The 26,603-nt window shown below is 39.9% G+C and overlaps 1 protein-coding gene across 1 annotated transcript in view; it reads right to left on the bottom strand.

Annotated features, from left to right (window-relative positions):
• The window catches only part of LOC136879242 (dipeptidase 1), an 860,664-nt gene that overhangs the window by 419,177 nt on the left and 414,884 nt on the right, over nt 1-26,603 (bottom strand). Inside the window, exon 4 of the mRNA XM_067153050.2 lies at nt 13,942-14,074. Coding sequence (XP_067009151.2) covers nt 13,942-14,074 — 133 coding nt within the window. The remainder of the gene's footprint in view (nt 1-13,941; nt 14,075-26,603) is intronic.

The raw sequence follows: 26,603 nt of genomic DNA, 5'->3' as shown, positions 1-26,603 counted from the left end.
TTCATTCATAGGGAGATAATACGAATATATAATTCGATAGTAGAAATATTTACTTTCGTATATTTTGTATTTATTTAGTACTTGTCTTTAATAATGAAGGCCTGCCTGGCCGAAGCGGTAAAAAGGCATGCTCGGTTCACCCGCAAGGACCTGGGTTCGATCCCCCGCCAGGAAGTCGACAAATTTAAGAAACGAATTTTCCACTTCCAGAGGTGCATGTGGTAATGAGGTTCACACAGTCTACACCAAAAATGAGTTCCAGGCTAATTACTGGGGGCAAATATCGAAGAAATGGAGCTTCTAACAAATCAAAATGAGGCGAGAAAATTTTACAGAGAGGTAAATGCTGCACGGAAACCCTTCTGTGGCAAAACTAGCCTGATAAAGGATGAAACAGGAAAAATTGTTAGCGAAGGGAAAGAGATATGTGAAAGATGGTGGCGACATTTTGATAGACTCCTGAATTTCAGAATGATAACAAGACACTCAATTGAGATGCAAGGAGAAAATGACCCTGACGAAAATATAGGTCCACCAACTTTAGAAGAGGTTATAACTGCCATGAAGAAATTGAAGAATAACAAGGCAACAGGAACAGATTATATTCCATCGGAACTGCTCAAACAATGTGACAATGAATTGGAACGGACTTTCCTAAAAGGAGCTACTTCAGTATGGGATCAGGAGAAAATGCCTCAGCAATATATAAGAAAGGCGATCAGCTTGAGTGTGATAGTTAGGAGGAATTACGCTACTTAACTTGGGATATAAGGTATTCTCCAACATTCTATTTAACCGTCTTCTCGCAATTGTTCAGAGAGAGACTGGGATTTATCAGTGTGGATTTATCCCAGGAAAGTCCTCTATAGATCAGATTTTAACCTTAAGGCAAATTTTAGAGAAAAGAATCGAATTTGGGATTGGCACGCATCACTTCTTCATTGATTACAAAGGAGCGTATGACAGTATAGACAGAGAGCAATTGTACCATGCTATGACTGAACTGGGAATTCCTGGAAAATTGGTAAGGCTAGTGAGAATGGCAATCAGTGGGACACGAAGTAGTATAAGAACGGGAGGAATGATGTGTGAGACATTAAATATTCAAAATGGGGTACGGCAGGGAGACGCGCTGGCATGTTCCTTTTTTAAATGTTGCCTTGGAGAAGGTGATGAGAGATGCAAACCTCCTGAATACGGGAACAGTTTTCTATAGATCAGTGCAGATACTGGCTTATGCCGATGATATAGATATAGTGGCAAGAACTCGAAAGGCAATGGAAGAGACATTCATCGCCCTTGAACAGGCTAGTAGGAAAATGGGATTAAACATCAACCAGCACAAAACTAAATATATGGCTGCTGGGAAAGCACGGAAGGAGAACATGCCACCCTCAATAACCGTGGGAAATTACACGTTTGAGAGAGCTGAGCAGTTTAAATATCTACTGTAGGATCGAAGGTCACCTATTCAAATGATACCTCTCATGAAATTAAACAGAGATTAATAGCAGCCAACAGAGCCGTATAACCTTAAAAAAATTACGGTGACTGGACTTTTCTTTGGCTCAAAGGGAACAATTCCCAAATCTTTCGTCACATGGCGACAAAAAATATCAACTAGTGAGATGTCTACAAGATGAGATAGTCGTCTCACTCATTAAATGCTCCGCTTCGATTCTTCGTCACCATTTATATGGAGTTCATGCCATTTAACATGGTTGATTGTAACCTGTCATTTTTTAAATATTAATCTTCTTTATCTTCCCTCAAAATTGTTATTGTGTATTATTCTGTGTCTTATGACAAATCCAGGATCTTCTGGATCAGACTAAATAAATAATATATATTTCTAGGGTTATTTTATAGTCCTGCTTTCTCATAACATTTTCATTGTATTTTGTACCACGGTAGTTGTTAGCAAGAGTTGAGCGAGTTTTAGTAAAGGTAACATATTGCGACACGAAATATATATCGGGCTGGCAAAGATTTCTTCAAACGCTAATGACAACAGGCTGAAGAACCCCAGCGTTAACAAAGGGTCAGTTCCAAGAAATCTATATTAGGCGATAACAACGTCTTTCATTCACATCCGAATTTGAGCTTGGAGATTTGGAAAGGTCACCGCCCATCTACCGAAATGAGCGTCATGAAGCTCCTGGGTGGTGTGAGTTTTCTACCTACGAGGAAGTTGCTTACTGGGATGATTCGATGTGGAACTGAATCAAGAAGGAGAGGGAGTCAGAAGTCGAATATTATTGCTACACGTGACGAAATAGTTACTGGAAGTTAGTCTTGACAATATATACGAATCCCACAGAGTCTCACAATTAACATTTCTCTCACTCCTAGCACAATTATTTTGACTAGAACTTTTCACAAACGGTTAGCTTTAAAGCTACACCATATCATTACTCGTGTTGAGTAACACACTATGACTGCTTACAGTCATTATTCCAGTCTGGGATAGACCAAAAACTTGTTAAGTCTTCTTCAGTTATAGTTGGTTTGCATATGGCAATTGAAATGAAATGTCGTATGGCTTTTAGTGCCGGGATATCCCAGGACTCCCGTAGGCGACCTGCGCGTCGTGATGAGGATGAAATGATTATGAAGACAACACATACACCCAGCCCCCCTGCCATTGGAATTAACCAATTAAGGTTAAAATCCCCGACTCGGCCGGGAATCGAACCCGGGACCCTCTGAACCGAAGGCCAGTACGCTGACCGTTTAGCCAACGAGTCGGACTGCATATGGCAATTGAATTTCAATAAATTGGAAGAATTCCAATCTTGGATTCTTTCCACTACAATGAGCCCATGGTGGTTTCTCTTTTGTAAGGACAAATATTCGTATTGTAACAGGGGGTGTTATGGCTAGACAAGACGTCTCTCAGTTCGTGATTGACGCACTCAGTAGGCAGGAATGGAACCAGGATGGCGAGATGTGCGACAACACGGAAAAGTACCGCGACGAATCAGGAACCACGGGAGCAGACCAGATGAGAAGATCTTCAATTGGTTAGCCGTTGAGAAAGATGTTGCTAGTCACCGCGTGATTTATTGAAACTATAATGTGTGCCGCACCAAGTTTCCCTTGGTTGCGCACTTCTCTGTATGTAATACATTCTTTGACCGCTATCGACCTTTCGGTCGATTTATTCCCTGGACGTGACGTATGACTCGTTTTCTCCTTGACAGATTGCGCTTCCGGCCATCAGCCGAAGTGCCCTCTTAGTCAGTCTCGTGTCCGCCTTCTTTGAATTAAGTTCGCAGGACGGTTGTAGCCGACATGGCGGTCGAGACAACAATGTACTTTTTGAGATACGAGATCTTTGACCTGTGCCGTTTACTTTTCCTTCAGTATATTTATCTGCTTGAATGCCCGGCTCTTTATCTCGGTCGCTATTTGGTGACTACCTAATGCTCTCAGCAACGCCCGACTATTAAGGTAACCCTTTTTTTTGGCTTGCTATGGTTGCGTGGGCGTATTAGTTATGTACATTTAACCGTTAATGCTGCATTTTGTCTTATTGATAGTTTTCTCTGATCTTGTGTGTTCTGTTTTTTGTGTGACTTAAACCCGTAAGGATGGAGGATGGTTTTAGTCAGTGGTGTGTTTGTTTGGCGTGTATGTGGTCTGAAGTTCGAGACCTATTGCCATTTATTTTTATTCGTCGATTCTCTCATGGCCGAGCTCTTGATGCGTGACGTTGTGTTTGACGCTATGACTGGTATTCATGTTCGTCCGTGGTGAGGCGATATGAATACGTTGCAAGCGTGATGGTTACGATGAAGCTACTGTGAATTATGTGAGGATGTGCTTTGCCTTCATGCGGCAATCCTTTGTTATTTTACGCGTCTTGTATTGAGCTCATGAGTCCATGAAAGCACTTGTCTTGCTATGCGGACCTCTCTGTGTTCGTTATGTGTCTGGACAAAACTGATTATTCTACCCGTATACATTTCTTTTGGGTCTCTATGGTGTGTGTGTACGTGTGGTTGTGCTGTATGCCTGCCTGATTAACAGCATTCTCCTTTTCTTACAGTGTTATTTTTTTAAGTATTATTTACATTTTCTTATTTTCATTCCTCAGGCTATTTGCTGGCCTAATTATATATTTACGTTTGTTGCTTTCATTTGAATGAGTCTTCTTTCATTGTTAGCATTGTTTACTCGCCTCGTAACTATGGCAGCCATATTTATTCTTTGATTTCTTTCTGGGATGCTGTGCTTTTTTCAAATGGGGGATTGTTGCGTGATGGGATGGATCTCTTCTCGGGGATGCTGGTCCATATACATGGAGATGTGTGAGATGTAACGTGTATGTTTTTATTTTGATGTGCGTGTAAGTTCTTCCGATGTATGTCCACTGATATTAATTCATTGCGAGGACGAATGTGTCATACGTCGCGTGTATGAAATTATGTGGAGGAAGTAAATAGTATGTTACAAGTTTGTGATTGAAAGAAGCTGGTGTGGCCATGTTTGATATGTTTTCAATCTGCCTCTTGATATGATTGGATGAATAACCTATATGATAAGTTTCTACGCATATCTCCGTGAGTAATATTTCAAGCTTGATTTTATTATTTTGTTTGTTTGATCTCTTTCACTTTATTTTCATTAATAAACCCCCATGTATTTTCACCCCGTTCTTTCATTTATCGGGAAGGGTTCTGGGTTCTTTCGGTCTCCCGCTCCTCCCTTTAGTTTAATTTGGTTCGAGTCCAGCTCCAGACTGTTTTAGTCTGTTCCAGCCCGTCCACGGCCTCGTCTCGTGAGGTAAGTTGGTAAGTATTCACGGACCTGTTGGTGTGTGTATGCGTGCGTGTGTGCGTATGTATGTGTGTGCGTATGTGCGTGTGCGTGTCTACGGTAGCAGAGTGTGTGTAAGGCATGAGTGAGTGTGTGCGCCGGAGTGCGGGTGTGTGGGCGGTAGAAATGTTTAAATTTGAATATTTAATTCGCAACTGATTTCAGTTCTTGGTAAAATACCGTCATTTCATCCTTAACGCTCTTCTTAAATTTAATTCAGATCAGGTTAATTATTCTTTTTCCCACTGAAAAGTACTTTATGGTGAGTGTCCCATCACGAGAAAACGTAGAATCTCTCCTTGTACATAATTATAAAAGTTGTCTCAGAGCCTTCTGCTCTGGACTGACGCCCAATCACTATAGTAGGCCGAGTTACTGATAAATCGGAATGGTAAACCACGGAAAGTGCTTTATATCAACATTATAATGATCAGAATAAGCGTTCAAGTGCGTGGTGAATTCTGGACACCTCACATTTATCATTGTACTGAAGAACTAGCAGAGTGAATACGTCACATAAATAATAATTCAATACTAATAAAAGAGTAATAACTGAGGTTAATCCCTCACTAGTTGATACTTGGAATAGGAGAAAATTCTTCTAAATGGGAGTGAGTAAAATTGTGTACTAAGATGCTACATTTTATTCCCATGTTTGTATCGCTTCATTGTTACAATTATATTATATGCATGATGATTTCATGAAAATGGCTTATTTTTTAATGCATATCGCATTCCTAAAACGTTCATTGCATTATTCAGATGACGTTAATTCACATGGCTAGCTTATGAAGGGATGAACTCAACCTGCGAAGCTGACTACTACACGAAGATTCAAGATTCTCGCCAGCTTACAGCTGGCCGCAGTTTCAAATTAATGATGCAGCTAGTCTCCATTAGTGCCCTGAACCCCATTCCTTGTGATATATCGTCAGTTGTACCAATAAATCAGGCAAGTGAACTCTTTGTGTATGTGCATCGTGCCGTTCACTATCTATGGCGGAGAAATTCTCCAAAAATTAGAAATGGTTTCATCAGTTTATTTCAAAGACTCCATCCTGAATTTGGAGCTCTCATGGGCTCACCACTTGTGAAACTAGGGCGTCCATCATAGGGTCGGAAGTCAGTCTGAAAATGCTCCCCTCTCGGTAAAGCCAATCTCATTACGCTGTTTTATCTTCCTTGGTTAAATTATATCATTATGTTATTTTTCCTTTGGGTATTAGGTTTGAGAGCCGATAAAAGTATTTTTTGTCCCCACCAATCCCGATAATTTTGCTAAATCCTGATTTCTAATATTTACTTTTACTAACGACCATCTTTTCTAAAACCAATTTTTCTCAATTTTTTCATGATTTCCTATATTTATCTACCGTACTTCTATTTTAGTGTAGTGTGCTATATGTATATGAAGAGAAAAGTACTAAGACCGGCCCGGCTTGGAATTAAAGGGCCCCTCTAAACCGAAGGCCAGTACGCTGGACATTTACCCAAGGAGCCGAATAATAATAGTAGTAGTAATAATAATAATAATAATAATAATAATAATAATAATAATAATAGGAATAAGAATAATCAAGGTTTTACGTTTGACTTTTACGGTTTTAGAGGATGGCAAGATATCAGAATTTTATTCCACAGTAGTCTTTTACGTGCAAGTCAAATTACTGGCAAGAGAATTGTGTACTCGGGCACTTGGACAATGCTGGGATTGATATCGCTAACCTCTGATCATTTTCTCAGCTCTTCAGTCACAAACAACCTTCTTCTTCTTCCTCCGCGTTTCACGGGTGCGAACTGTGTCGCACATGTACATTTGGCCATGTTTTACGGCCAGAAATCCTTCCTGATGCCAACCCTATACGGAGGGATGGAATTACTATTGCGTGTTTCTGTGGTGTGTTGTTTGAATATGAAGAGGAAAGTGTTGGGACAAACACAAACACCCACTCCCCGGGCCTGAAGAATTAATCAGACACGATTAAACTCCCTGACCTGACCGGGAATCGAACTTGGGATCTTCTGAACCGAAGGCCTAAACGCTGACCATTCAGCTAATGAGTCTGCTTCAGTCACAGACAATGATTATTTTAAAATTCATTTCTAAGAACTAGATATATCTCCTGTAATGAAGTCTCTCATTCTATTTTCTGCTGAGCAGGTGGAATTACAATTCCATGCAGCTATCAGAGTGGTTAGGACGAGGAAAATTAAAGGGAATCACATTGAAAACAAAACAAAACTAACTAGAATGGTCTGAGGGAATTATCTCTCCATCCGCAGTGAGCGGTGTGACGTGAGCAAAATATGCAAATGGGATTTTAAATGCTGCCTCTAGTGGGAAATAAAGAGTGATAGAAAATCTCTCTGAGAGAGTGAGAGAGAGATAGAGACAGGAGCAGTGAATGTGTATCAGAGGGAGAAAGAGAGTGTGTATTATGGGAACGAGAGATGATTGTGGGTAATGAGGAGAATACAGCTATCGATCTCCTTACTAATTAGGAAATTCCAATTAATAGTGTATTTAAAACAAGAACAAAGCAGAAGGGGTAGTTTTATCTGGGTCTCCAATGTGTGCGAGTTTATGCTATCAACAACGGACAAATCCTGATACTGTGTATTTTATATTCTGCATGTATGAACCTTACCACATTACAACAAAATTTAATTTAATACACGAAGTGTTAGTTCATATGTATAAAAATGAATTCAATACAACTTATATTTGATATTATAAAAAAGTATGCACAATATTATCACTTATTTCCGTCGTATTTAATCTATTTTCAATTTCCAAGTTAACATTTAGAAGAGTGCCCAATGATGGGTCCGCTGTGCAAGTTGAAACAGTAATGATATAACTACTGTACATCCTGTGACCAATAAGTAAACAGCAGAGGAAGAGATGAATTACCGTAGGTTGCACTCTCACTAAGTGGAACAGAAAAATGTACGATTCTTAACTGTTACAGTGAAATTAATTTGAATAAATCTTGGGTAAACCTTGACTGTCAGGTGTGAGATGAAATCTGGTGGGAGATAATACTTATACTTTTGACTAATGCAAAATATACGCAGTCGTATTTGTCTTTGATTATTTATCATTAAATGGTGTATTATATTTCCGGGCATATAGAAGTTGGAACGGTTATATTCGCAGTTTATTAATATTAGCTTCAATCCTAGTCTCCGCTTCAATCCTAGTCCCTATAATTGTTTTCAAACTGAGAGTTTTGAACTGCAGTAATTTAGTTCACATGGGTGAAGACGCGGAAACTTTTTTTTTTTTACAATTTTTGTTTACGTCGCACCGACACAGATAGGTCTTATGACGATGGGATAGGAAAGGCCTAAGAATGGGAGAGGAAGCGGCCGTGGTCTCATAATTTGAAGATATATTTAACGCAACACGTACTCAGCGATGGTTTAGAGCACAGTACAAGTTCCACAGCACTCTCGTGTTCAACAACTAGTGGTGCGACCGTGGTGGACCCTGACCTTGGCCTTAAAATTTACTAGAGGTAACACCTCAACTGCGTAGGGATATGTCGAGTCGTACGTGTATGACCGAAGACAATGGATCTGCAGCTTAAACCGATAAAAGTGTTCTCGTAATATTATTTCCTTCCCGTTGTTTCGCAGACACCTCTTCTGTTATGTTTTCTTTCGTCACAGCTCAATTTATAATAAATGAAAACTTCTCCTGGGAGATGCCCTAGACATCAGCGAAAACCGCATAGAAATTTCTCCAAAGGTTGTAGAGTTATATAATGCTCGTATTTTTAGGCCTACCTAGCGCAGAATTTTTACTGCTATCGAACATAAAATCTGCAATTGCAGTCAAATTGGTAAAGATTAGTGTGGGATCCCAGGAATTTTTATGTTCTACAGTCTATCGCTTATACCGTAGTTTGTGAGTACTATTAATAGTTTAGGCAGAGTAAGCCAAGAAATGTTTCGAACGCAGTAATTTTCTTCGAGTTCCTTCGACTTTCTGCCATCACATTTCAATGCATAATACATGAAAATCTTGGTAGGGTGACTTCCTAAGCAAGAGTGAAATATTCCATCCAGCGATTCTCAAATTATAATTGTTTAGGTAGTAGTTACGCCGAGCCTCACGAGTGCTCTTTCCCGTACCAACCGCGGGATTTCTAATTGTGATAGAATGTTTAAAGGAACTGTAGATATGTGATCCCATGGACATTTTGTAGAACTGTTTATGCTTTCAATTCTTGTGCATATCGTTTTTGGACATCTTCAACGGTTTAGGCAGCGTAAGCCGAAAATTTTACGCATACCTTGGACAACTTTCCACCCTAACGACTCCACTGTTTAAAAACTTAATATCAGAATCATAAATAATGGATGTATGAAAAATTAGTTTTACAATTATTTAGATACACTACGTGACGCGAGAGGTGGCGGGGGTGGGGGGTGGGGGAAGCTTGGTATAACTTAACAGCCTTGGAGTTATTCCTGGTAAGGGAGATACTTGGCGACTTCTCACTCGCAGGTCCAACAGTATCAATAACGTAACAGGGATAAACCTCATTGGTGCAGTACGTATGGCCGGCGATCGCAAGGTATATTGCATGATAGCCTCTACAGACACCGGTATCGCAGAATTGAGAATATATACCGTATTTCGAAAGTAATAAGTAGGTAAAGAATTTTATGGTGGAAAGTACGGTCAGAAAAGGGGGAAACGAGGTTCTGAAAGTACATATAAAAAGGTGTCGATGAAATCACTTTATTAAGTTTTAAAACAGTTACGTGAACTTTATTTATCACAATTACTGGGTTCTAGAAGTTAATCAACTTATTATTTTGGATTATGCACATTTCCTGCCTACTGTCATTTCTTGATTTGATGGATACAGTACTTTGTATCCACCTCTTGGCACAGGCCAGAGCAAAGTGTAGCTTCCACTGAAGTCCCAGTCTCATCCATGGCTGTGACAGTATGGAAGCTGCTGGGGCATGAGTGGTGCTGATTAATGACATTCAGAGCACAACCAGTGTGTCTGAGTGTTATGAAAGGTGTTGCTCATAGGGTTAGCTGTGCTACAATAGAACTGTCTGGCCCAGTGAGGAAAGCAATGGCAAACTACCTCATTCATCGTCTTGCCTAGTACGCCTCATTTTGGTACTGCCATTGGTTTTTGTGGTTTCCCAATAACTGCATAGGCTTTGGTGGTGCTGTTTGAGGATCCAACCAGCATCTGGGCTGATGACCTAACAGACAGACAGATGCACATTTCAATGTTTTTGACTTGATTGCAATATTCACTTCGAAGACTGATACCATCAATCGAAAACTGTGTTTTGAATTCTTCTGAAAGTGCATAAAACTTCAATCAATCAATCAATCAATCAATCAATCAATCAATCAATCAATCAATCAATCAATCAATCAATCAATCAATCAATCAATCAATCAATCAATCAATCAATCAATCAATCAATCAATCAATCAATCAATCAATCAATCAATCAATCAATCAATCAATCAATCAATCAATCAATCAATCAATCAATCAATCAATCAATCAATCAATCAATCAATCAATCAATCAATCAATCAATCAATCAATCAATCAATCAATCAATCAATCAATCAATCAATCAATCAATCAATCAATCAATCAATCAATCAATCACTACTGATCTGCATTTAGGGCAGTCGCCCAGGAGGCAGATTCCCTATCTGTTGTTTTCCTAGCCTTTTCTTAAATGATTGCAAAGAAATTGGAAATTTATTGAACATCTCCCTTGGTAAGTTATTCCAATCCGTAACTTCTCTTCCTATAAACGAATATCTGCCCCAATTTGTCCTCCTGAATTCCAACTTTATCTTCATATTGTGATCTTTCCTACTTTCACAGACTCCTTCTTATTCTTCGACTGATTTTGTGTTGAAAAGAATAAGAATGGGCACACGTCCTAGTCTTTTCATTTAATATTGTTATGTTATTTCCATTAAAAAAAATTTTTTTTTTGGCTATTTGCTTTACGTCGCACCGACACAGATATGTCTCATGGTGACGATGAGATAGGAAAGGCCTAGGAATTGGAAGGAAGCAGCCGTGGCATTAATTAAGGTACAGCCCCGGCATTTGCCTGGTGTGAAAATGGGAAACCACCGAAAACCATCTTCAGGGCTGCCGACAGTGGCTCGAACCCACTATCTCCCGATTACTGGATACTGACCGCACTTAAGCGACTGCAGTTATCGAGCTCGGTAGAATAAGTTCTTGTCCGGACTGGTAAACACTAACACGACCAACAAGAGGGTTCACAATCGGTAGGTGGAACCATTAAATTCATGCCAGTACTAACTGAACTTAGTTTAAATTGTTGTTGCATCATTGTTTAAATATTAGCCTAATGTGATTTCACAGCTGCAGGTTGGTCATTCTTGCTGAGATAAGAATTACTGCAGGTTTACATAAATTAGATTTTATTGTTTGTTTATTGACTGTTGTTGTTTTCTGATTAAATACAATTTTATACATCTGCTCAAGAAGAGACAAATTATCTTGTCTAATCTTTCAAATACGCAGATAAAAGTGTGAGATAAGGTGCTGAAGCACGAAATAGAAGAAAAATGTGGCAAAATGTAACCTCACAAAAGTTAAGAAATGTGCAACAAATTTCGCTTTCGCTTCGTTTCATGCCCCCAAGTACATATATTGGGCTATGTGTATAAAATTATCTATATGTTTGGAAAGACGCTGCACCTTCATATCCGTTCACTAAGCATTATAAATTTTAGAAAATTATATTAAAGAGCGTATGGCTTTTAGTGCCGGTAGTATCTGAGGACATGTTCGGCTCGCCAGGTACAGGTCTTTTGATTTGACGCCCGTAGATGACCTGCGCATCGTGATGAGGATGAAATTATGATGAAGAATTCACATACAGCCAGCTCCCGTGGCAGCGAACTTAAACAATGATGGTTAAAATTCTCGACCCTGCCGAGAATTGAACCTGGAAACACTGTGATCAAAGGCCAGCACGCTAACCATTTAGCCATGGAGCTGGACATAAATTTTTGAAATAGATACGCTTAGATATTAAAATCGCAGGGCATCCTTCCAATTGTAAAGTTCATCATCATCATCATCATCATCATCATCATCATCATCATCATCATCATCATCACCACCATCACCATCATCTGCGGTTTCCAGCTGTTGGCCGGGTCTGCTTCAATTGTAAAGTTAATATTTACAAAAGTAATGAAAAATCTGTAACAGCGTAATAAATAATGTAGGGCTTGGTGACAATCGATAAGAATTCTTGCGTTAGAGAGTTTGATTGCAGATGGTGGCAAGTGTCACTCACCAGCTGGGAGGCCATGACCCCATATTCTGTAGTACCTTGTGTTTATCGAACTCCGTTTACAAAAATTAGGAATCGCCTGTAATGGAGTTAATACAAACCACTGTAGGTGAAACTGAAATCCTTTGGAAATAAGCTACATACATTATTTTTACGTCAATTTTGTCAGTAGATCCCATCAGTCTAATTAACAGAGTCCGTGCTCGTAACAGTGAGGTCGAGAACTCCATTTGGGTAGCCTCATAAACTAAATTTATTTTGTCTGATGTTCTTCTGTGTGTTGAAATGAACGACACGGTATGGAGTGAATTCTTCCAATTTCGAAGGCTTACTGTATTCCACAGAGATCTAAACCGCAATTGTGGGAAAAGAAGCTAATACGTTAATCACACAGCATAATCAATTCTTTTTTTTTAAGTGATCAGATATGGTCACTCGTACGATGACAAGGTTTTAATGACGCTGCTCTCAAGAACCGGGCTTTCAGGCAAATTCAATTCCATTTGAAAAAGAGTGATAACGTCGATGTTTTGCTGAATATTCTCGTGCAACGTACAGTTCTCCCGAATGACGATACGGCCTCCTAGATATCCACTATTCTGCACGGCTCATGCTCTTTTTTATACAAAATTTGCGCTGTATTCGTTTACCAATAATGTATTTTGAAATGACATGTTACTCCTTCTGAATATGTGCAACGTCTGATTTACCTTAGACTCGACAGATAACATAGGGGGGCCAAATTCCGTCCCTGCACCTAATTTCGTCCCCCAGTGATTTGCAGTTTGCACGGTTGGTACCTAATGTTTAGCCGCGCGTACACGCGTAACCTCATCCCGTTGTCTTGTTGTGAGAGTTGGTTGTGAGCACCACGTTTCACGTTTAGTTTCCATGTACAAGGAGGATTCATTTTTCATGCCGAGATGAGTTAGTGCAGAATTCAAATCAAGAGCCTGTTATTCCTAGAGTGAGCACTGATATGTGTATGAAATACTGGACTGCACTTCAGTCGTGTGGTGTAGTTCCTGGCGTGTAGTCGCAACATTGATGTGATTTGCATGAATTACTGTAGCGGCCATTATAATAAATCGTCTCCCTTCACTTTATTTGTTATTTATGAAGTTTGTTATTTTCAGATGGGAAAACGCAAACAGTGGGATAAGGAGGCTATGAAAAAGGCTATTAAGGCAGCGAGGGACAAGATAACGGTTACAAATGGTGAAGTAGAGCATTCAACATCACATGAGCAACACTGAATATCTACGTTAAAAAGAATACCAAGAAAATATTTTTCATAAATGGCCTTCAAGTAATTCATTATAGGGAAAGTGCTTAGTAAGGTGAGGTCAGAAGGGAAAATATATATCAAAATTCATTGTAATTTTCATAAATTTGTTGGGGGACGAAATTACGAACACATTGTTGGTAATTTAGTTTTGTAGAGTTTATGTCAAGTGTTGGCTACCTTACGTTATAATAGTTTCATTGTAACTTGCCCGTAAGTGAAGAATATATTTAGTAATGTATATAACAATTTCTAGCCTTGTCCGTAATATTCCTAAATTTCTACTAATCCAAATCTGCTAAGGGGAAGAAATATGGTCCCCTTTCTTTAATACTCGATTCCTCTATATACTATAACAATGTCCTCTAATAATGGTACCTACGAATATGATTTGTATAATTCATTGACTTTTAACAATGTTCCTATTCCATTCTTCGCCAGTGAACACATAAAATAGAATTTCGGATGTTGGTATTGAAAGCACTTACCCTTGACGGATGTAACAAGCGTGAGGTGGTCCGGGTTGAGTTCAGCGAGCCGTTTGATGAGGTCGATCTGTTCAAGCGTCAGCTGAACCGCATCCAAGTATTGGGCTCCACAAGGAACATAGGCTGACCAGAACTGAAATATAATAAAAATAAGTCGCTATTGAAGAAACAATACTGTATACTGTCATTAATAACAGTGTGTGCTCTAGTTTATTTGTAACCATTGCTAGCAATGCAAGAACTTCAAACCGGCCAACTCCTTCAATGAAATGAACAAGGAATTATTGACTTCAAGTACTTCTCTTCCGTAATACTTCTCATGACCAAGAGAAGTACGTAGGTAGGAAACAGGTTTAATTAAATAATAATTTAATTAAAAAGTAGTACTTGATGAATCACCAACAGCCATAGCCGTGTTGAAACACCGGATCCCGTGAGATCTCCGAAGTTAAGCAACACTGGGCATGGTCAGGAGTTGGATGGGTTGCCACGCGCTGTTGGTGGGGGGTAAGGGAATGGAGGAGCGGAAAGGAACTGGCCACCCTACCGCACGTAAACTCCGGCTCAGGAACATCTCTGCGGAGGTTCGGACCTGCCTTCGGGCAGAAGAACCCTTACCTACCTACTTGATGGATCAATGCATGCATAGTTTTGATCAGTGTAATATTCGTTGTCCGCCTCTGTGGTGTAGTGGTTAGCGTGATTAGCTGCCACCCCCGGAGGCCCGGGTTCGATTCCCGGCTCTGCCACGAAATTTGAAAAGTGGTACGAGGGCTGGAACGGGGTCCACTCAGCCTCGTGAGGTCAACTGAGTAGAGGTGGGTTCGATTCCCACCTCAGCCATCCTGGAAGTGGTTTTCCGTGGTTTCCCACTTCTCCTCCAGGCGAATGCCGGGATGGTACCTAACTTAAGGCCACGGCCGCTTCCTTCCCTCTTCCTTGCCTATCCCTTTCAATCTTCCCATCCCTCCACAAGGCCCCTGTTCAGCATAGCAGGTGAGGCCGCCTGGGTGAGGTACTGGCCATTCTCCCCAGTTGTATCCCCCGACCAAGAGTCGGGATCTCCAGGACACTGCCCTTGAGGCAGTAGAGGTGGGATCCCTCGCTGAGTCCGAGGGAAAAACCGAACCTGGAGGGTAAACAGCTGATGATGATGATGATGATGATGATGATGATGATGTAATATTCGTTAGCACATTAACAACGTATTGACGAGAAAGGAAGTATTTCGTAATATGGCAGGAAAATGCTATCAGGAATTCAATATAAATATTTTCCTTAAACTGTTTCCCTTATAGTTATCTTCCCACTCACACATACAGGTTTATGACAACGATGGGACAAAAAATTCTCGTTTTAATATGGTAACTAAGGTAACTGGTGTGAAAATCCACGTAAACCCGTCTTCAGGGGTGGCGACAATAGCGACAATAGCGTTTGAATCCATTATTTCCAGAATGAAAACCTCTTTAAACTCATACAAAAAGTCTAAAAATATATGTAATTATAACAGACGTTTTAATGACGATAACAGATCAGTTAGTTACTCTGAAATGACAAAGGATAAGGTCTACGACGTACACCCATTCAAAATGAAGTTAGGTCTCATTTTTCGTATTTCAACAGACACAGAATAAAATTTATTATCATTTCTGTTCGTTTTAAGTTCTTAAGCTTTTATTTATCTGCAGATAAACTTGATTTTCTTCTGCTTTCTTCCTGCTTTATACTTTGTATTTCTAAATTTACCAATAATGACTTGCAAATAATCAAATGACTTTTACGATTTGCCGACGATGGGATAGCAAAGGGCTAGGAGTGGGAAGAAAGTGGTCTTGGGCTTAATTAAGGTATAGCCTCAGCATTTGCATGGTGTAAAATGAGAAACCACGGAAAACCATCTTCATGGCTGTCGACAGGGTTCGAACCCACTATCTCCCGAATGCAAGCTCACAGTTGCGCGACCCTAACTGCACAGTCAACTCACTCGGTATTCCTGTGCGTATTAAGATTTGGTAGGTATTCTTGCTATAAGATGTACTGTGGAAACTACTGAATCCTTATTTCTTTTCACCGTCACAACTGTCACAATTACTCTAAACTATTGTATATTTAGTTCATTACTTTTACAGTCACAGATACCCGCAGTTTCTAATGTGATGGATAGAACAGGTGATCGTTCACCAAACAGTTGGTCTGCTCTTCAGTACTTCTTGAAAGCAATGACCTTTGTAAAAGGAAAATATCGCAGCAAAATTATGTCTCTCTCAGATATTCATAAGCCAGTTAAGATAAAACTTGGTAAATATGGTGATCTTGAAGGTAATCCTGTTAGAAAGTACTATCCATATTAGGACGATGTTGACAATGTAATACCGAAAAAAAAAACGGTACTGTTAGTAATCAAAAGTTTATTCCTGCAGTATGTTTTGCGTTCAGTGATAATGCTCTAAATTTATGCCCTTGATTTGCTACAAATAGCAAGAGAGTCCGAAGTTGGCTTCAAATTGGATTGTATAGACATGCAAAAAAATCTACCGATAGTCGTGTCACCCTTTTGGAAAACTCCTGAATGCCAACTTACGAGCAGTTTCGTTCGGACACTGCCCGCCGTAATCAGAAGATTTGCGTTACGGTACGTTTACGCTGCAGCTTCGCTGCTGGCACATCGCCAAGCCTCGCTGTTCGATGTTAGGCGATGATGAAACAAATCAATGGATCTCAATCTGTACGTTTACCCTGGAGCTCGGCTTCTCGCTACGCTGCTCGCTGCTACCCCCGGCACATCGATGGTCTCAAACATGTTTGCTTTTCGAGCCTGGCACATCGCCGGCTATCCTGTAACTTGGACTGCGATTGGTTTTTCCAAGGTCACCCGCTCTTCTCACACACACACGGTGTGAGAGAACATCTTAATTGGAGCACGGCCGACTGGATCCTTCGCTGAGGGAGCGACGCATCAAATCGGCCGTGATTGGAGCTTAATGTTGTCGTCAGCTCCCGCTTGGAGCGCTGTGCCAGAATACAGCGAACTACCTGGTGACGAATGAACGTACAACAGCTCCAACGGTAAAGCATTCTTAAATTCAAACGCTCATTACTGTAGAAGACTTCCTCGTGAGCAGTCGAGATTTTCTTCTGAAGACGCGGAGCAAAGTTCTCTGCGAAACGTAAAATAATTTTACCTTCTTTTCTAGACACGGCATAAGCCAAAAAGCCCATAATTATTATTGCTGAGGCAGAGCATGTGCTTAAATATATCAAATACTACATTTCCTCTATTAACTCGTTATACTATGATTATTCTTCTTAATCTTCATGTGGAGTCTTCTAAAGAAGTTTGGTGAACAATGCGACCCTAGTTTTGAATACAGCGGCACGGAACAGGGACATGGTGCTCAATCCGCACCACCTCATGAAGTTCTTTTGCTTTACGTCGCACCGACACAGATAGGTCTTACGGCGTCGATGGGACAGGAAAGGGCTAGGATGGGAAGGAAGCGACCGTGACCTTAATTTGCGTATGATGATGATGGATTTAGAATGTTAAAGTAGTATAGTATTTCTTGTAATATTTTTTTCCAGGGAACTGGTTGTTGTACTCTTGTGTTGTTGTTGTTGTTTCTGTTGTTGTGTAATTATGTTTTAACTTTACTTTATTATCACATTATTGTAAGTGATCAAAGTGATTTCCACAGGGATATTTCCCATTAGCTATGTATGTGTTAATAATAATAATAATAATAATAATAATAATAATAATAATAATAATAATAATAATAATAATAATAATAAAGGTACAGCCCGTCCGGCCCCGTGGTGTAGGGGGTACCGCGTCCGCCTATCACCCGGGGCCCCGGGTTCGATTTCCGGCCGGGTCAGGGGTTTTTAATTGTAATGATTAAAATCTCTGCCCTGGTGACTGGGTGTTTGTGACGTCCTTAATCTCCCTTTTTCTCACACACAACATTCCACACTACCGCCATTCCAATTACACGCAGGTTCATACAATATGGTGTCAGTAGGGGCAAAAGATTCACATGGGTCGACGGCCCGAACAAATAACATTTTTTGAAAAGGTACAGCCCCAGCATTTTCCTGATGTGAAAATGAGAAATGACGGACAACCATATTCAGGGCTGTCGACAGTGGGATTCGAACCCACTATCTCCCGAATGCAAGCACACAGCTCTGCGCCCCAAACCGCACGGCCAACTCGCTCGGTTCCAGTTGTATGGTGCGGTTTTTGAGCAATTTCCTCACCTGCATGAATTTACTCCTTACACGTGCATTGCCCTTCCGTATTTCTTGGCTGCAGTCTCAATACTGGCTGAGACAACACCCCAGGTATTGATAATGGTGAACCCTAGTGATGGTTCCTTTGCTGCGTGTGGATGTCTTTTTGCTTATTGATGTGATGACCATAAACTGTGTTTTCTTTATGTTTGTATCCAACCCATTATTGTTGCAAGCCGCATTCTCTTTAATAATACCTACAGGTCCTCTACATTGTTTACTAGGAACAACATGCCGTCCATATAACGTAGGTTGCTCAATGACCCCCTGTTGGTACTGATACCTATGATAGATGGTCCTTCCAGAACTTCTGAGAGAATAGCCTGTATGCATGTATGTCTGAATACTAAAGGTGAAAACCCTCAGCCTTATCGAACGCCGTGGCGGATATCTATTTCATTGAACAGGTTTTCCTCAAAATTGACTGCAGTTTTCTTGCCATAGTACAAGTTGACAATGAAGCGTATGCCTCTAGTACTACGTTTGATGTTCTGAAGAATTTTCGTCATCTTCTTTTTCTGGACTATATCGAATCTTGTTTCGTAGTCAGTGACACATTCCAAGTAACATTCGACAAGTACGTAAATACCGAATGGATCATTTCTAACCCAAAGACCATTCCTAATCCCTAAATGTGTTTCGGTTATCATTTCTTGCGATCTGAAGCTAATCCTGGGGTAAGTAATATTCACGCATATCCTCAGGTTTTGGCGCATTAGAAAATGGTTCTGTGTTTTTCGCGTCGACTGGTATTTTTGTATTTTGGGAAGAGTGATAAAAATGCTATTTGCTTTACGTCGCACCGACGTAGATAGATCTTATGGCGACAACGGGATGGGAAAGGCTCAGGAATGGTCCCCAATTCCTGTTTCGAAAACATTGTGACAACACTACCTTAGACCGCTAGCCAACACGAGGCTCTGCTCCTCTCGCCAATTTGCATGCGCGTGATGAGGAAAGCGAGAATCCATGTGTTTTGAGGTTAGGTAGTTATGTAACTAACGTGTGCTATCAGCGGCACTATTAGGTTCCGCTGTACGGCTTCTCTACAGCAGTTCCAACCTTCGTATATCATGAACCTTCTTACTGTCTGTAGTTTGGAACTTTTCAGTAATCATGTCCATGTAATTCCTCGTCCTGGAGTATTTGTCTGCAGACAAAGTTAACTTTTACTATCCTAGGCCTAACGATAGTTATGTATAGATCAGATAGTGGTTTGTATCATATAAAAGGCCTCGGAATACCCCCACATTCCTAATAGATTTCCTGACCTCTAAGTCGGTTTTAATTTAATATGGTGCTCCTAGCCTCCCATGTGCAACGGTGAATAGCTTTAAACCTGAATGTATTCGTAAGTGCTAATCGCATACTTACATAGAAGTCCAGTAAATGCTTCCCATTCCTATCAGATTCCGTACCTTCCCAAAATTTACCCATCACCTTATCATACCCTGCAGTACTATTTTCAACTCTCCCATTGAAATCGCCCATTAGCATTATTGTATCCTTGCCGTTGGCCCTGACTATGATGTCATGTCACTCCATGCTTCATAAAACTTATCAACTTCCTATTCATATCAATCCTCACATGGTCTCGTCTAATTCTTCCAGCTACCACATCTACCCACATAATTCGCTCATCTATGTTACGTGAAATGGTATTCCTAATGAACAGTTACAACCCCGTCAAGGACACTTTCTAACCTACCTCTTCCTCGTTATTTCCCCTTTTTCCCAAATATCTAACTCCTAATACATTCAGTCGCATTCTCTCTGCTGATTCAGCCGGTCCTACTTCCTTTCTTCTATAATCCCCATTAATAATGCTAGCTTACCACTGAATTTAATTTCGTTCGCTAAGCTGTTTTCTTGTTGATGCTTGTTGTTTTTAGGGGCCTAAGATCGAAGGTCATCGGCCCTAAGCTGTTTTCAAGGTGTCCTTCGCCTGTCAAATGGAATTAGGACTCCATTACTCCCATAGGTCCGAGACTTGCTTAAACTGTTATGAGTTCGGTAAATCCTGCGAAGCAGGATGCTACCCTACTTACTTATACAATTAGTCCCACTGAGGATTTCTCCTCTAACGAGTTAGGGATCACCAGTGGATTGTATAATCCTAATTGTCTGAACACAAAGAGGGTCATGACTCAGAATATGTCCGAGATGCCCACTCGCACTCCATAGCAGCTAGTATGCCGACTCTCGGGACTACTTACTAGGGCACTCAGGCATTGCCTATGGTTCACAAAGTAGGACATGACTGCAGTAATCCACACCACCAACGATAATATTATTATTATCAAGCATTTTACAGTAGTTAGTTCTACGTCAGCTGAGCTTCTGTCTGATGTAGATCAAGTATGCTTTTTTCTACGTGAGCGATTTCATTTCGCAGCACAAACAGACGGTACTTCCACCTCCAGAACCGCATCAATACAATTATATTTGGTTCCGCGCTCAAAGACTTCTCTGTGTTTCTGCTAATGTTCCAGCTTTCAACGACAGACTCACGTTCAGAATACTGAGAAGCAGTAATATATTGCGCATCAAAAGCCGGACAAAATTAACGTAGGATCAATAGCATGTCAATATAAGGCAAAACAATTGATTTTGATACTCGGTCAGACTTAAGGCTAGAAAGTTGCTGTCCTTTATTAGTTGATGTTTTGACAGCCAAATGACCTCCAGTGTGTTCAGGATTTTCAAATAACTAGGTGAATAAAAAAAACCCATAAGATATACTGCTCATTGAAAATCTGGATCCTCGACAGAATGGTCAGTGGCATGGCCATCGGTTCCGAGTGCCCTGGGAATTTTAATTGCATAATAAATTGTTCTAGGTCTAGGACTGGGTGCTTGTGATCTTATTGCACATACACTTCATTTTCTATGCTACCACCCACCAAAAAAGCACGTGATAATTAACACATCCCTCCACATAGTATTGGAGTCTTGAAGGGCATCTCACCGTGAAACTGGGTCAGATCAGCGCAAAATATCAGCTCCAGGAAGAAGAATAAAAGGAAGAGAAATAATGTTCTCTGAATATTTCATTTTTAATTATATAAGGATCCTCCTTGCCAATATATTTGCTAATACATCAAATAGGTAAAGATATATCAGCAAATGTTTCAATAATCAATTAATATTCTTTTCTTTAGCTTACAGGTTCACTTAAAACTGGTCACAATCAATTTACAATAAAATATGTTAAAAAATTCAAACATGAATAAACATTTGTGTTATGTCCAGTCTTGTCGTGTAAATATCGTGAGACAGTTCGTACATAGTAATTAAGCTGATTTGAAATTTGAACATATTTTACTGTAAGTTGTTTGTGTCCATTTTTAAGTTAGGGCACACATTTTTTTAATGTCTAGTATATGTAAGTGATTTTAACCTGTAAGCTGAAGAAGAGAATATTAATAAATTCTCGAAACATGTACTTATATATCTTTATGTATTTGATGTTTTAGCAATTAATCTATACTAGGCACTGTATACTATTGACAAGGCGGATCCTTAAATAATTAGTAATAGTGATTTAACTCAATACGGATCATTGGTGGCCATTATGTTCAAAATTATAGATAGTCTACTCTAAAATTTTGTTAACATATCCAATTGTGTAATATAGAATTGGTAATTAATCTTCAATCAAACGAGCGTGTTCTGTGGATCCGCATCTGCGATTATCTGATTGTAAGTTCGGCAAGAACGCTGACACATCAAGGATACTTCCGGATTGCCTTAGAGGAAGCCGAGCACGTCAGTCAGCGTGATGTATGAAACGATCAACTGAACATGTTAGCCTAGAATTTGACTTGCGGTCCCACATTACGCCCGCGAACCGTTGTGCATTGTGCTAGTTTGCATACTTTTTTTGTTCCTACATAATACTAACAGAACATTTCTGAAGGTAAATATGTATCCCAGATATTTAGTTGTTTAAAAACTTCAAAATAAGTTTAATTCGTGTTAATTAAATAATCGTCTACATTATTTATGTCAAAACTCATGACCTTCTGAATTTTATAGTTGTTACTACTTCAACAGGTGTAGAACTGTTATCTCGCAGGTAAATCTATCGATACGAGGCAAACATAGCCGGAATAGAACCCTCCAACTAGGGTTCAAAGAGCCAGCTACTCAGACCGGTAGGCTGGCAGACCTACATGTAATAATAACTTCTAACTAGACGTGGAAAGTAGTGGAAAATATTTCATTCTGAATAATGTTTTAGCATCCGTTATAAATGGTTCTGAAGTACACTCTGTCATGATAAACGTAATCTGCGTGCTATTAAAATAGGTCTGTACTAGCAAATGTACCCGTGCTTCGCCACGGTATTCTGCCATATACACGGATTTCTACGTAAATTACTGTACACGCAGTGAATAAGGTTAATTTTAATGCTATTTGTTCGGGGCGCCGACCCATGTGGATCTTTTGCCCCTGCTGGCACCATATTGTATGAACTTGCGTGTAATTGGAATGGCGGTAGTGTGGAATGTTATGTGTGAGGAAAGGAAGATTAAGGACGTCACAAACACCCAGTCCCCAGGACAGGGATATTAATTCCTGACCCGGCCGGGAATCGAACCCGGTGCCGCCGGGTGACAGGCGGACGCGTTTCTCCCTACACCGCAGGGCCGGACAAGATTATATTAAACTGCATGTCTCTTAGCGCTATCCGTGAAACACCACGGGAATTTCCCCGTACGTTGTTTCCGATGCAAGGTGCCAGTTGTGGAGTTTTGATTATAATGGTAGGCCATGTTTCGTAATGTCATTCACAATCTAGTTGGGGAGTTTTGATTACAGTCGAAAAATACAGCAATATCCAACGTATAAGGGATCGAGACACGACAAAATGTCGTTGGACCAAAGATGTAGATCTCAACAAATTGAGCGGAGATTGTGCTATCTGTTTTGTGTATACGACTTACAGAATAGCCACCAATTAAGCAAAACGATGGTCTGCAACGTCATTAAAATTGCGTCCATATTTCGAAACATTTTGAGGCCAAAATGTTACATATTGGAAAAGCCTGGAATTTTTCCTCAAAGTCAAAAGTACCCAGGTTTCGGGATTGGTACTCGTATAATACGGAGAAATTAAGGAAGAAAGTTGGCATTAATTGAAGATATGATAATAACTGAGGACAGCCGAATAGTGCAAATATGTATGGGTAAAAATGAAATATCCTTCACTAAATTATGATGATATGAGTTAAGGATGAAAGCGGTAAGAGAGGATAAATTTAGGGGCAGGGTTTCTTAGGTAATCAGATAAGAAGATGACAACGCTCGTACGACGAAAAAATAAATTTGGTACAAGAGGTAGTTACTCAAATAAATTATAAGCGTTGAACACAATCTATAACAAAATACATAAAACATATTTTCTATACATATCCAAATTTCGCCTGATATTTCTTTTTATGACATAAATATGTCTTATCGTTTTTTGGACGATGGAGAAATGGGTCTTCTGAAAATTTATGCCACGAAATGAGGGGTACAAGTGCGACGCGATGTTACCTAGCAACCGTGCAGGCTGTGATGTGAAGTGTTGATGGACGGCCATGACAAGGAGACATCTTATCATACTCTAGAGAACATATTATTTTGCTTGTGGTAGTTTCTTAAGGCCCTGAGTAAGTATCCCCCTTTCAATGCACTGAATCCTACACCTGTCAATTCCAAATTTCATTTGATTCTAGGAAACGATTCTTAGGATTCAAATAAATTAATCAGCGGATGGAACCCTCACCGCGAGCACTTGTTTCGAGAACTGGAAAAAATCCAAAGAAAATCAGCTCGATTTGATCTGGGCGATTTCTAAAAAAAAAAGACTACCGTTACCAAAATGTTGCAAAGTTTGTGTTGAGAAGACTTGGGAGTAAGGAGACGAGCTACTGGACTACGCGGTATGTTCCGAAATGTCAGTGCAGAGATGGTGCGGAAATACGGATTAGTTGACGAAGAAATTTCAGTGATGCTTTTGGTAGTAGTAAAGATCGCAATATGAAGGTAAAGTTGGAATTCAACAGGATAAATTGGGAAAAATACTCGTTTATACAAAGATGAGTTAGGGATTGGAATGATTTACCAAGGGAGGTGTTCGATACATTTCCAAATCCTTCAAGATTATTCTAAAACCTAGTGGGTAAACAACCGATAAGGAATCGGCCACCTGAGAGACTGCCCTATAGATAGATAGATAGATAGATAGATAGATAGATAGATAGATAGATAGATAGATTGACGACTATGTGGAAGCGGTATGTTTAAAAAAATTAATACAATATCATATAATTCTCAGCTGTACTAAACATTTTGACGTTATTTTCTCCTTAATTAAACGCTGTCGACTAGTTTTTGGCCACGCGGTACAATTAAGAACCATAATTTCCGTCCATAGAATTTTTACATTGGAGCAATGTCATGATGATAATATATACTACTGTTTAACCTTGATAATAATAGTCTATGCTATTCTGGTGTCTACCAATTTAAATATATTCAAGCATGGAGTACTTTTCCGGTTTGGCGAGATAGAGTATTTAAGACGTCTATAGGTTTATAAATCAATCATCTTGTGGTCGCTCGGACGCCTGCGGGTTCTTGCTCAGCCATCCCATTAATCCACAGTTTAAAGCCATAAAGCAAAACCCAGTATGGCAGAGAGAGAGCTGGTGTGTACACTGAAGATAAAAATAACTCTGAATGTGGTTTATTGGAGGAGGTTAAGAGTTCACTCACACGAATATACAATCGTTATATACAGTATTTCTTCACCGAACTCATAAAATATGATGTAGTAACTTGAGAAATGAACCCCTGCAATATTACCCTGATCCAAGCAAGGAGAGATATCTGAAAGGATCTGGCCAAAGCCCAACTTATAACTCTCTTGTACAAAGAAAGAAGTCGTGAAATTTACAGGTTGTGTCTAAATCTTGTTACTTGCCAAGAGATAGCACATCCACATTATTTCAAAAATCCACTAGAATAAAACCATTCAAGTGGCATTTAACTCGAGGAAATCGTCTTGCGACTGGTACACAGCTGTATTACGTATTATGACGTACAATACGTCTCTCGTCTTTTCCTAGTATTTTGTCCACTCGTAAAAATCCGTCTCCCAAAAATATGTGTACTGAGCGAGTTGGCCATTTGGTTACGGTCACGTAGCTGTGCCCCTGTATACGGGAGATGGTGGGTTCAAATCCCATCGTCGACAAACCTGAAGATGATTTTCCGTAGTTTCCCATTTCCTTACCACGCAAATGATGGGCTTGTACCATTAATTAACACCACGGTCACTTTGTTCCTAGTTCTAACCCATTCCCATCGTTGCATCGGCGAAAACGTTCGATGTTTTAGTACGACGTTTTACCACTAGCAAAAAGATATGTATCATATTTTCTTGCATTATTTCCAAAGTATTAAAAATATAATAAGTGATTTGAAAATAGGGAAGCTGCAAAGAAAATACATAACGGGTTTTCAAGGTCATATGGTGCAACAATGAGTGGTGCTCTTGTCCCCCATTTTGTGGTGATATCGGAGCTCGGAGCAATGCCAATATCTGTAATATTTGGGACCATGATTTGATGGCGTGCAGCGCGAGGTGTCATTCGTATCATCTACGGAAGATCTATCGATCTCGTTCTAATGTTTTCAAGCATGGAGGTTGGGTGGCGGTAGCTCTCCAAGGGTGGCAGTCTTCTTGTTCAAATCTCTTAAGGTCCACATAGGATCGGTAGCCCTGTCACTACTTTAGTTTCCCGATGTAGTTCATTCTAGGCCTTCCTGTACAATTTCTTCTATCTACAGAAAATTTCAAGATTTTAGCCAGTAATCTTCCATGCCTGAGTATGTATCCCATCCAGATGTTCTTTATTTTCCTCATGTACCGAGCAAAGCATGGCGCCTCTCCTAGTTTTCTCAGTACTTCTTGGTTGCTAACTCTGTCCAGGGTATATTCATAGTCCTGTAACACCATAACTCGAGTGAGTCGACCCTTCTGTCATTCACGCTTAGTGTCCAGGTATCATTTCCATAGAGCAACACGCACAAAACATATTTGTTAACCAGTTGTTTCCTTCTTGTTACACATGAATGTTTAACTTCCTTACCGAAGGCTCTCGTAGCTTGGTTAATTCTGCTAACCAAATCTCTTTTACTTCTATTATCAGCTGTTTTCTGCTTCCTACTTTCAGCTTCGGTATAGCGCCTGCTTAGCAGAATGATCCCTGTCTTGTCAGTATTAATTTTCATGTTGTACCCGGTTAGAAAGGTACTATACATTACTTCCAATATTGTATGCAATACCTTTATAATATGAGCCTCCGTGC

The sequence above is a fragment of the Anabrus simplex genome, chromosome 8 (assembly GCF_040414725.1).
Source record: "Anabrus simplex isolate iqAnaSimp1 chromosome 8, ASM4041472v1, whole genome shotgun sequence".
NCBI lineage: Eukaryota > Metazoa > Arthropoda > Insecta > Orthoptera > Tettigoniidae > Anabrus > Anabrus simplex.
This window is presented reverse-complemented; position numbering and strand designations above follow the sequence as displayed.